Source organism: Penaeus chinensis, chromosome 30 (assembly GCF_019202785.1).
Source record: "Penaeus chinensis breed Huanghai No. 1 chromosome 30, ASM1920278v2, whole genome shotgun sequence".
NCBI lineage: Eukaryota > Metazoa > Arthropoda > Malacostraca > Decapoda > Penaeidae > Penaeus > Penaeus chinensis.
Window position 1 is genome coordinate 8,213,173 of NC_061848.1, and position 13,833 is coordinate 8,227,005.

Below are 13,833 nucleotides of genomic sequence, written 5' to 3' on the forward strand. Positions count from 1 at the left end.
TCATGTCTAACGATAATATGAAAATTCATTTTCGTGAACTTCGATTCATTAATGAAATTAGTAACATTCATTTTTTTTTTTTTTACTTACCTCGAACAATTTTTCCTGTCTAGACTGGCGGTTGTTGGAATTCCCAAAGCTTTTTCCTTTGCAAGAGCGGATGTACATATCCGACGGAATGAAAGTAAAGCTAAATGGATAGGGAATGACGTCAAGTGCACGAAATGTTAATGAGGGTAAACTGTGATAATTGCTGACCGTTGGATTTTTCTTCATAAATATTTCAATACGTAATTAGACTACACGTTACATACAAATATTTATATATATTATATATATATATGTATATATATGTATATATATGTATATATATAGAGAGAGAGATATACATGTGTGTGTGTGAGTGTGTGAGTGTGTGAGTGTGTGAGTGTGTGAGTGTGTGAGTGTGTGAGTGTGTGTGTGTGTGTGTGTGTGTGTGTGTGTGTGTGTGTGTGTGTGTGTGTGTGTGTGTGAGTGTGTGTGTGCGTGTGTGTGGGTGTGCGTGTGCGTGTGCGTGTGCGTGTGCGTGTGCGTGTGCGTGTGCGTGTGCGTGTGCGTGTGCGTGTGCGTGTGCGTGTGCGTGTGCGTGTGTGTGTGTGTGTATTTATATATATACATATATATGTATGTATGTATATGTATATATTTATACATGTATGTATGTATGTATGTATATGTATGTGTATATATACACATACATACATATATATATATATATATATATATATATATATATATACATATATACATATATACATATATATATATATATATATATATACACACATATATATACATATATATATATATATATATATATATATATATATATATGTATATATATATATATATATATATATATATATATATATATATATATATATATATAAATATGAGACACTGGTTGACATTATAGGATTTTATTTGGGTAAACTTATTTTTGTGCCAAATTACGAATGGAAAATAATTTTTCTTTGATATATAACCCACAAATGCCACAGTATGGAAATGCTAGTAACCGGAGGAGTGTTGTGGTTTTACTCTCAGGATAAAAATGCTTCTAGAATTGCAACACTTTTGAAAATTTCATGAAATTTTGGATTTCATCTTTTTGTGCTTTTTGAAGTAATAATATAAAAATGGTATCCCACCTACTACATCCTTGGAAGATGCATGTAACAAAAAATATGAATCATATAAACTATATGTAGAATGAAGATGAATTTTAGTCATATGATTGCATTTGCATATTTATGTTCAATTATCACATTCTATAAAGTTTAACTAGATTTTTGCACAAATATTTTATCAGTTATATCATACTAAAATGACTAAAATCTGCTGTATCTGTAGAAAAGATATAAATAGAGATGAATAACATTAGAATACAAATAGAACAGACGCCTTTCGATCAAAAGTTCACGGGAATTACATTTATCAAAATGCCATCTTATCTCTTGTTTGTAAAATTTATTCATTCCCATTTATACCTTTACTTACCATGATGAACTCTATTCAGCCAATATCCCTGAAGTAAGCATGAACAGTCAGAAGGAAATGTAAAAACAGGGTAGAAAAACTAAATTGTTTATTTTGTTCTTTTCTATCAAAAAAAAAAGAAAAGAAAAAATATACAATACATTTTCATACAAATAATGTTTGATTTCTGTCTTAATGGTTAGTATTTATTCTTTATCACTAATAAATTTCTATAATTCCCTAATCACAGTTTACAAAGTATGCGTTCCTTATTTTTCATCCTTATTGGTGAAAAACAGCGGTGTAATATTTCTACAACTAATAAAATATAACTTTTACTATATGTCTCCATAACTCAAAAACATTAGCCTAAGAGTAATAAAACAACACTATAAAATATGACAAATTGGATACAGTTAAGGTTGAAATAATATACAAATACATAAAAACAGATATGAAGGAATGATACAGAACACTGGTTACAGAAGGCAAATTTTGAGAGTTTTAGGCTACTAGTTATATTTTTCTTATCTTCTTTCTGAGAAAAATTAATACTGTTCAAAATATAAACACTCCAAACATGAATGACTGAACTTTAACTGCTGTAGATGCAATGACAGAGAAATCCACTATACATAAAATAATTTTCATGAAAGATGAGACAACAGTTTTCTAATCATTCTGGATTTCGTCTTCATGTCAGAAGATAAATATGACATCTATGAGGATTCTGACACCATTCATATTCATGGTGTTTGGTTGGTAAGTACTAGCTGATGACCAGAAACTCCTTTTCACTATCTCAAAATTTACCTAATTAATAACTTTATGCGCATAATCAATTATTTTTAATGTTATTAAAGCTTGCAGATGTTGGGTGAAATGGACATTATTTGATTACTATGTCTACTTATGCTCAGGTTTTAATCGACACAAGAAAAATTGGAAGACTGTTTGCAGACATATCTACACTGAAAAACTGTAGAAGATAACAGCACATACAATGTGTGATTACCATAAACTGTCATAAATAATCAAACTTCTAAAGATGATGGGCAAGTGGGGAACATGTAGATTCTTGGTTCTGTTCAGTGTTCTTAGATATTAAATATGCCTCTTTGAAGATTTGCTGCAATACCTAGTTCAAACTAGTTGAAATAGTTCAATTATTGTTAATTGCAGTTACTGGTTATATAAATGAAAATGTAATTCTAATTATAAAATAACGACTGTTATAAATTTCAAACAATGAAATTCTAATGAAAAAATTCTTTGTATTTGTGTCCACACTGATGCCTGACTCAACAAAAATGTATTTGCTGTTATTCTGAAATATACCTTAATCCTAATAGCCTACAACTCTCACTATATAACATGTCAAAAGAGTAATTGCAAAAAAAACAACAACTAATATGTCAACACAGAAAGAACATATTAAAATACTTCTACTGTGATCATAAGTTACCACCCCATAGCTTTCCACTCAGGTTTCCACAGTTACTGTTGGCAGTGATCAATTACTTGCATAGTATTTGAAATACACACAGCTGGCAGTTTACACTAAAACTTTTGGTAAATGAGATGAAAAGAAAACATAAGCAAAAACCAGTTAGCATTATCTAAAGGCACGGTCACAAGAGCATTTCATCACTAACAAATCTCTGATAATATAAAAGTTCTCCTAAGATGTGGACATTATGTTGCAGATTCCTACATGTGGAATTCATGTTGAACCAATTGCAAGAAGAACAACGAAAGGAAGTGCAGGAAAACACATGAATATGCCGAAGGCCTTTTTACATTTACTATGCCCTGATGAAGCAGTAAATGTAAAAAGTCCTTCGGCATATTCATGTGTTTTCCTGCACTTCCCTTTGTTGTTCTTCTTGCAGATTCCTACATGCATCAACTGGGTTCAAGCACATGGACAGAATTGTTCAGAAGAGACACCATCTCAGGTTAATTCAGAGAAATTAAATCTAGTAGACCAAGTGTGTGTATGAGAATATATTGGCCTATGCACATGGTGCTACTACCCTACATGTTATCTTTCCCACGTAACCGCACCTTAAAAGAAGCTCTTCCAACTAATATGGTTATCCAAAAGTTGACAAAAATCTTATCAAATCTGAGAAAATACTTTTAATACCTGATTAAAATATATTTTCTTGCAATACTGTTGACCTGACATATTGATGTCATCTGACCTATAAGAGAATGACAATGTTAAAGGTTTTATAGTTCTACTTTCCACTGCAGTATACTTTTAGCAAATGACCTTCATTATCATCCTAATTATGTATACGTAGAGTACATATATATGTATATAATTAAATCTACAGCTATTCATATTCTAGCAAAATTTGGCACTTTTGAGTAAGGACTGTAATTTGTGTTTATATTAGTTCTATCTGAAACTGCTTAACAAAGACTGACTTGGAAGAGTAAGACCATATGCACAATTCTCTCAGTGTATATTCCTCACTACAGGATTAGTTGCAATGACTTCACCTTTTCCTTCACTGACAGAACTGTTTGAAAAAAAAAAAAAAAAAATATTCAAAATAAAGTTGCACAGTATTGATAACTTGTACATGAACTATAGCTACCAATGAACAAACTCCAATTTTAAATAATCAAATATTAAATTTACTGTTTTCTTCATATTTGAAGACTAGACAGAAAAAGTGATATTTCCTTACTTCCACTTGCAATTCAAAGAAAGAAAGAAAGAAAGAGAGAGAGAGAGAGAGTGATGATGGTTCAATCTCATTCCTGAGAATTTATGTTATGGAAATCTATTCTGCTGTAATGTGACATAACAAATATTCCTTTCTGTATAAGCAATAAAAAAAAAAAAAAAAAAAAAAAAAAAAAAATGCTTTGCTACCAAACTTTTAGTACACATATTCTGATGAATCACATCCTTTTCACATATATCATATTTCATATCATAAAACAATTATAAAAATGTTCTTTGAATATCATGTATTTTTCATGTTCTACTCTAACTTGTGGCAGATGTATGATAATCAGAGATGAAATACTGCAAACAATTAGGCATTAAAAAAGTAAATCTAGTCTTCCATATTGGACTTGGAACCATAGAGATAGGTCAAACAGTAATGGATTTTTCCACATGAACACAGCTACAATCTCTCTTCATCAGAAACTCCCACCCCTTGAGATTATCTGGCAATAAGTCTTTAATCACTTCTACCATCATCTGTAACAAAGGTATAACACACCACACATCACTAAGGACTTTTCACTTATCTCAATACCAATGAGGCTCAATACTACCTCTCAACTGTCCATTTTCCCATCACATGCAGTCTAACAAGTCTTAGGCTGCAAAACACTCGCAGATCAAATTTATCCCAGCAAAACTCTCTTCATTCTAGCAGCTGGTTGTTCATCTTCTTCGCTCTCAGACTCTGAAGATGATGCTCGGTAGTAAGCTGGCGTCTTAGAGGAGCAACGTGACGAACACAGGTAATGCATTAAAGGCACTCTGTACATTCCGCAGAAGTCAACGAATTTTATATGTTCCACGCAGGATGTGAAGTACATGCCTGTTGAAAAAATATGAATGTTAGTACCTGATCACTTTGTGTAACATGCAAATCACAATCATACCGAATGCTGAACAACTTCTAAATAAATGTACTGGTAAATGAAGAACCATAAATTCAACACTAAAACATTAACCTAAGAATTTTTCAACTATGTAAAACAGGGCCATTCCAGCCTTTTAATAATTTTTCTCTCTCTCTCATCTACTTCTTGTAGCAATGTATTTATAGGCATAATTATTATTGTTCCATAGAATTATTAAATCTTCATTTGCAATGGCTTCATCCCATTCCTATATAAGATCGCTATTTCTGACCCGTCTTCACTTAAGTTTTGTTATTCATTTCCTCCTCATTCAAAATTTTCACGTTCTTGTTTGTGATCCTATTTTTCCACCCTATTTTGGGCCTTCCTCTGCTCATTCCCTCTACTTCTATCTCCAAACCTCTTCTTCTAATATATTCAATATAAGAAAGAGAGAAAGAGAGAGAGAGAGAGAGAGAGAGAGAGAGAGAGAGAGAGAGAGAGAGAGAGAGAGAGAGAGAGAGAGAGAGAGGGAGAGGGAGAGGGAGAGGGAGAGGGAGAGAGAGAGAGAGAGAGGGAGAGAGGGAGAGAGGGAGAGAGAGAGAGAGAGAGAGAGAGAGAGAGAGAGAGAGAGAGAGAGAGAGAGAGAGAGAGGGAGAGAGGGAGAGAGGGAGAGAGGGAGAGAGGGAGAGAGGGAGAGAGGGAGAGAGGGAGAGAGAGAGGGAGAGAGAGAGAGAGAGAGGGAGAGAGAGAGAGTGAGAGAGAGAGAGTGAGAGAGAGAGAGAGAGAGAGAGAGAGAGAGAGAGAGAGAGAGAGAGAGAGAGAGAGAGAGAGAGAGAGAGAGAGAGAGAGAGAGAGAGAGAGAGAGAGAGAGAGAGAGAGAGAGAGACATACCTTTGCATTTGGGATTTACACATCTCTGTCCGGAACTCAAATATGTAATAAGGGTTTGTGGGAGATCCTCATTTGTATACTGAATCTTCTTCAGCTTTATAACCCGGGCAGCCAGCTCCAGCAGTGTGGGCGAGTTGTACATGAGTTCCCGTGCACAAGAATTGACGAACCGTGTGACGAGGGGGTTGTCTCGAAGACTCAACTATGGAAAAATTAGGAAATCATTTATCAATGTCAATCAATATCATAAAGACTTTTTACTAGACTGCACTGATATTTCTCAAGCAAAGACATATATTCACTCCGTAATTTATTACATAATGTTTCATCTTTAAGTTTCCTTTAGGTAGCATATAGAGCTATTTGTATAACTCTGATTATAGGCCAACTAAAGCAAGAAGCCCTAAGACATGAAAATAAAATCACAAAAAATCAAATTGAACATTTTCAGCCCTGCAAAGAGACCCCTTACCTCCGTTAAACTTCTTAGCTTGACGGCCCCAACAGGAAGACAGCACAGATTATTTTTGTGCAGGAGAAGAGAGCGCAGGCGTGTGAGATTTGAGATTGCTCGGGGAAGATTACACAGGCGGTTGTCGCACAACACTAGTGCTCCGAGCTGCTGTAGTTCCCCCAACTCATCTGGGACGGACTCCAGGCAGTTTCCCCCAAGATGAAGCACTTGCAATCTGAAAGAGTAAAGAGATTAATATATAAATACCTCATAAATATATAAGCAAATACTCTGTGTGTGTGTGTGTGTGTGTGTGTGTGTGTGTGTGTGTGTGTGTGTGTGTGTGTGTGTGTGTGTGTGTGTGTGTGTGTGTGTGTGTGTGTGTGTGTGTGTGTGTGTGTATGTATGTGTGTGTGTGTGTCTATATATATACATATATATATATATAAACACACATTCAACACACATTCAAATGCGCATCCAGGCACCAATAAGAAGTTAGATATTGAAAGATGTACGAACAGAAACCCACACCAAACGAGAAAATAGGACATATATACCTACAAACAAACAAGTACGCACAGAAGGAGCAAATTATACATTCCAGCTATTGCTTATACACATTATTTATACAACCAAATATGCTGCAATAGAAACATGCATATGCATTCACCCACAGCAGACATTTACACAAATCAGACAGGATAGTGATGTTCAAAAATTTGGGTGTTCAAGGCTCTCCCTATTTTTAGAAAAATGGAAGCTATACACTCTATCTTGACATTTGTATATCTATAGAAGTCAACACTTTTGTCTTCTTATTCCATTCACCAATGATCTACCGAAAAAAGAAAAAAAAATCCGACGAACGATAAAAAACAAGGGCATCGACAACGATCATGCGCGTTTATTCTGGGAATTGTGACCATGCACTCGCTACATCTCTCTGCGGGGCGAAATTTTTGTTTGTGCATGTTTCGAAGGTCGAACATGAAACAAGCACTCTCCATGACAAATTCACTGTTTCAGCGCTAATAAACGAGCATAGAGGTAGCGCTCAACCACTTCCTGTCTGCAATTAATCATTGCCACAGATAAGACTGTCTGCCTGCCAAGGGTCTACTTCCGTAGTGAGTGCGCAGCGCCCCAACCACAAGGGAGATAACCTGCTTGCTCCCCGAGCCCCAAAAGCTGTACATAAAAAACGAGTTTACTATATGTGACTCGTTTCGGATAGCAGGAGTGGCAGTGCAATCCAATGTTTAGTAGAAGAGACACTGACACAAGCGAGACTATCGCCAGTGTACCCAAGGGTCTTACCCCCCCCCCCCCCCCATCCCATGGCAAGTCCACTCAAGGCCTTCACAGCAGACACGCCAGGCAGCTGGAGGAAATTTCCGAGACGGGGGATAGTGTCGCCTTCCTGGACATCCAAGGCGCAATTTTGCGATTTGGATGACCTGTACTAGAGTAGGGTCTTGTCCCAATGGTAATACGAAATTGTTCTTTATAACCGGTAGAATTGACGTGTTTTGAAATTCATAATTTCAAAACTATAGTATATAGTGCATATAAGATAACAAATCTTAGAGTTGACGTTCTAGACTATACCCAAGTGGTTATAGTGGTGCCACTTAGCTTCGGACGCTCATATAAATGAACTTTGTTCGCTTTCGGGGATTTCGTATCTCTGACTTGATGCGTCGGCGTAAATGTGTAAGGGAGAGAAACAGATGAAAAAGAACGTGTGTTCTTAATTACGGCAAGACCGCGCAAAAATCAGGAAATCTAATGCATAGGGAATTTTGAGAACCGCGTCACCTTGTGAAACATAATTCGGCTGTGAAACCAGATAGCGAATGGGGACTATGTTATCTCGCCTGTTCACTCGCTCGTCTTCTCTCCCTCTCCCTCTCCTCTTTCATGTCGCTCCCTCTCTTTTTTCTCTTTCTGCATCTCTTTTTTTCTCTTTCATCTCTTTTTTCTTTCACTCCCTCTCCCTCTCCCTCACCTTTATCTTCCTCTCTACTAGCTTACTGCCCGTGACAAGGGCCGGTACGTGCTGTTTGGAAGGACAAGATACACAACCAATGAAGCGTTAATAACAAGGTTTTACAATATTCGAACTTGATTTTAACAAGATCACTAGTATAAACCTGTCTGTAGATATAAAGAGTTTGTGCTATGATCAAATACAATTATTAGCATATCATCACTATTTTTTTATTTCTATTTTCATGAACACTGCCCTTGTTGCTAACAGTTGAGTCGGTTAGACAGCTCGTAAATCTCTCAATAGGCGACCTCACCCCCTCCCTCTCCCTCTCTCTATTACAGCACCACAATAAGAAGAGAGAGAGAGAGAGAGAGAGAGACGAACAAGAAAAAAAAAAAAAAAATTATATAAACACATACCCACAAACACCATAAGCACCAAATACCCATGATGTTGAGGTTCGAAGTTCAACAAATAGATAATCAAATCAATACAAATCATTCATCCCTTCTCGACAAGATACTGGCAACGGTTATCACGACTATCACCTTGATCATTCCTTAAAGACTGTGATCACGAAAGGTGTTACTGTTTGAGACAAAATAAAAATTACAGTAATGGTGATAAGTCAATAATGATAATGAGTAAGTACAGCGGTATTAATCATTATATAATCAAAACTCTTAATTATGGGTCATATACAACAGCTATTATGCTGATCATAATTAGTGATATATAGTCTAGTGAAACCAATAACATGAGTAATAACGAAATAATAATGCTACGAAAATTATATTATTAGAGATATCAACAACCCAGAAACAAGTAATGATGATAATGATTATAAAGATATTGATCAGTATGAACATCATTACTCACCATAAAAAAATAGTTATTGATACATATATACATACATACATACCCAATACATTTACATGATGATAATTATAACTGTAAAAATATAGATGACTATATCACATAGTAATGATAATAATAATAATAACAATTATAATAATAACAAATATAACAACAACAATGAAAATAAAAATAATCATCTACCATATATTATCCTTATCATTATCATTATGATAATAATAATAATAATAATAATAATAATAATAATAGTATTAATAGTAATAATAATAATAATAATAATAATAGTAATAACAACAATGATAACAATAACAAATATAACAACAATGAAAATAATAATAATAGTCTAACATATATTATCCTTACTGTTATCATTATGGCAATAATAATAATAATAATAATAATAATAATAATAATAATAATAATCATAATAATCATAATAATAATAACAATAATAATAATAATAATAATAATAATAATAACAATAATAATAATAATGATAATAATAATAATAATAATAATAATAATAATAATAATAATGATCATTATTCTCATCATTTTAATGATGATGATAATAATGATAGCAATAAAATAATAATTATAATAATAATAATAATAACAATAATAACAATAATGATAATAAAGATTACAGTAAAAACATAAATATCTATAATAGCTAATACAGTAATACTAATAAAAATATTAATAATAATAATAGTAATAATAATAATAATAATAATAAATTCATAATCATAAATACAATAATAATAATACTGTTATTATAATAAAAGTTATACCATTACTATTGATAAAATAATAAAAATGTTTAATACACATAATGATGATGATTGTCATGATAATGATAATAACAATATTAATGATGATGATGACGATGACGATGACGATGACGATGACGATGATGATAACAACCATAATAATAATAACCATAATAATAATAATAATAATAATAATAATAATAATAATAATAATGATAATAATAACCATAATAATAATAATTACAATAATAATAATAATAATAATAATAATAATAATATCAATAACAATGATTGCAAAATAATAATAACTATAACAATGATACCAATACTAATACTAATAACAATATATATATATATATATATAAACATTACTAAAAATAATAATAATAACAACATCAAGAATACTAGTACATATACTAGTACTAATACTATTACTACTAGTAGTAGTACTAATACTACTACTAATGCTACTCCTAATAATAAAATAACAATAACAAAGACAATAATAATAATAATAATAATAATAATAATAATAATAATAACAAATAAGAAATAAAAAATACAAAATAAAAATCAAATTCACAAAAGAAAAAAAAACAATAAAAATAATCAATAATAATAATAATTAATGATAATAATGATAATGATAGTACTAGTTATATTGATAATAAAGATAATAATTTTAAAAATGATGATAACAATGATAATGATGATGACAATAACAATATTTATAATAATATTAATAATAACAACAACAACAACAATAATAAAAATAATAATAATAAATATAATAACAATAATGATAATAATAATAATAATAATAATAACGATAATAATAACAACAACAACAACAATAATAATAATAAAATAATAATAATAATAATGATAACAATAATAAAAATAACATTACTAAAAAGCTAACAACAATACTAATAACAACAATAATAATAAGGATACTAATAATGGCACTAATATATACTACTTCTACTGCTGTACTACTAGAAATTTCTACTACTGTCACTAGTAATGATGATATAAAATATAATAAGAATAAAAGTATTCATAAGATCAGGAACAACGGCAGTAGCAACAGTAACAATAATAAATATAATTTTGGTGCTTGCATTATCTTATATACAATTTATTAGTAGTTATACCATTACAAATATTATCATTACTACTGTTATTTATCATCATTATTTGAAAAAAATACGAGAACAACAAAACTACAATAATAATAATAATTATTATTATCATAATAAAAAAATTAAATCAACAATGAAAATTAAAAGATAAACAGGAAGATGAAGGTGATGAAAATGAAGTAAATAAAAATAATAAAAAATTAATAGACAAATAAATAAAAAGGATCAATTTGATTAGACATCTAAATGTAAAGAGTAATGAATGTAAAGGTGATCAAGTGTAGGAAGAACCCAAGGATTATGAGGAAACAGAAAATGCTAAGAATACCTTTCTGCATTCCTCTCTCCACCTTATCTTAATCAAACACGCCAGATTGCATGCACATCACGAGTCTGGGAACGAAAGGTCTCTAACTTCTGATGTAATTTTTTTCTGAATTTTTTTTCAATATCTAAAGCTTTATTTTTCTTTATTGTTTTTTTTTTTTAATCTTTTTAAATAACAGAAAAATAAAGTATTGCATATATTTCTAATATTTCATAATATTTGAAAATGGCATAGTACGTGTATACTGAGAAAATCAATATACTGTCATAGTCAGGAGCAAAACAACCCCTTAAATATTCATTCTTACTAATAAGTCAATTTCGAGTGAAAGGTTTAGAAAAGTGATAAAAATGACATGAAAGAGCTATAAAATAAATAAGACCTGATTTAATAACCTACCCTTGCATGGCTCTGATGTCTGGTAAGACTTCTGTTATCATGTTGTTTCCGAGGTACAGGTACTTCAACGTACTCATCTCATAGAGTTGGCTTGGCACCACAGTGAACTGATTCCCGCTCAGATTAAGTTCTCTTAGTTTTGAGAGAGTTGACAGTTCTTTAGGTAGTGAATCATCTGTCAAACTGTTGTTGCGGAGATACAAGGTTTGCAACTCCGGAAGATGCAACACGAAGTCATTCACATGTGTCAAGCTGTTGTTAGACAGATCTAGCATCTTCAGATTGGTAAACTTAACTACTTCAAAGGGTAATGTTAAAAGCATGTTGTGCTGCAAGAACAACTTCTCAGTGACTGCATCACAACCACTATCCTCGTCCTGGTCGTCAGCCTTGGCAGAAGAAACGACTAGTCTGGCCATCATGTAGTCCATATCTTGTCTAGGCTCAGAATTCCGCGGCCTTGTGCCACTATCACAGTTCGACTGACTAGTTTCCGTTGATTTATCACATGCCGTAACGAATTGTTTGACCTGTTCTTGTCTGTTCAGCTGCTGCTCGCGCACGCTGTTCCTCAGATGCATCGCGAGAGAGTCCGTGTCCAGCATCAGGTAGGAGAAGTCCAGGCTATGAGACTCCGCCGTGTTCTCACTATCCGAACTCTCCGAAGAGTAATACATCTTGCCGGTTGTTTGACACCTTCTTCAACCGAAATACTTCAAAAGAAATCGTCACAGTACACACTAGAACTCATTCCATGTGCGATAACCATGGAGTACGCGAGCATTGCAACATTTCCCAAGCATAGTCCACCTAGACTGTGCTCTTTCGCGTCCCGACTGCTTAGTAACATCAATGTTTGTTTACGTCACAGCGCAGGGATGCCACCTTCTTAAATTATCAGGTATATTTTTCTTTACGTAAAACTTCTTTTCGTCTGTGCGACATATAAAGTTGAATATATTATGTACGAATATTGTGCAGATTAATGATCAAATTTTTTTTTTATGAGTTCTAGCGTTATAGATACTTTATTTCCAAGATGTACAGTTATTGTGTAAATGATCACGTGATGAGTTTGTGATGCCTCAACTATGGTCGTGCTGGACACGTGATATAAAGGTATCTAACTATTATAGTTAGAATTACAGCAATACAGAGTCATTAACTTAGAAAGCACCATCGGAAGACCCTAGACATTTCCTTCAGAGAAATGAGCAAAGAAAACGATGTTACGCTTCACATCATGAAGTGTATTCGCAATGATGATGCCCTGATGGGGGAGAAAAGAAATAGACATTAACAGATATTTCCCCCCCCCACAGATATTTATATAAATCGTCATTAGCGATGTCTATGCAATGTAGACTCTTCTTGGCAGATTACAATTGACATGGAATAGCTGTTATTAAGCGGTATTATTGGCCATCGTATATCTGAAGAACGGTGATTCAGCTAATCGAATACGCTACCATATATGACTTCTCACTGTGAACTGGCATCTCTGACTCGTGTCGGGGCTACGTTAGTACTTTTTCACATGGGCACACACACCGACGAACACACATACGCACACGCACGCGCGCGCCCACACACACACACACACACACACACACACACACACACACACACACACACACACACACACACACACACACACACACACACACACACACACACAGACTTGCAAACAAACACACGTGCGTGCACGCATGCACGTACGCACGCAACCACGAGCGGACTTAAGCACGTACACACCACAAACAATGAAGAAATTAGCCAGTATAACCTCAAGCTCATTATCCTGGAACCCAGTTATTAATATCGATGATGCGCTTCTTTTCGGAAAGGAT

At 33.2% G+C, this 13,833-nt stretch overlaps 1 protein-coding gene across 1 annotated transcript; it reads right to left on the reverse strand.

Moving 5' to 3' along the window:
- Positions 1-1,610: 1,610 nt before the first annotated feature.
- Positions 1,611-12,845, reverse strand: LOC125041349 (leucine-rich repeat-containing protein 58-like). Its single transcript, XM_047636223.1, has 4 exons — positions 11,984-12,845; positions 6,485-6,701; positions 6,013-6,214; positions 1,611-5,093 (listed from the first exon to the last, which is right to left on the reverse strand). The coding sequence occupies exons 1-4, from the start codon at positions 12,658-12,660 to the stop codon at positions 4,894-4,896; spliced, it is 1,296 nt and encodes a 431-aa protein (XP_047492179.1). The 5' UTR covers positions 12,661-12,845; the 3' UTR covers positions 1,611-4,893.
- Positions 12,846-13,833: the final 988 nt, after the last annotated feature.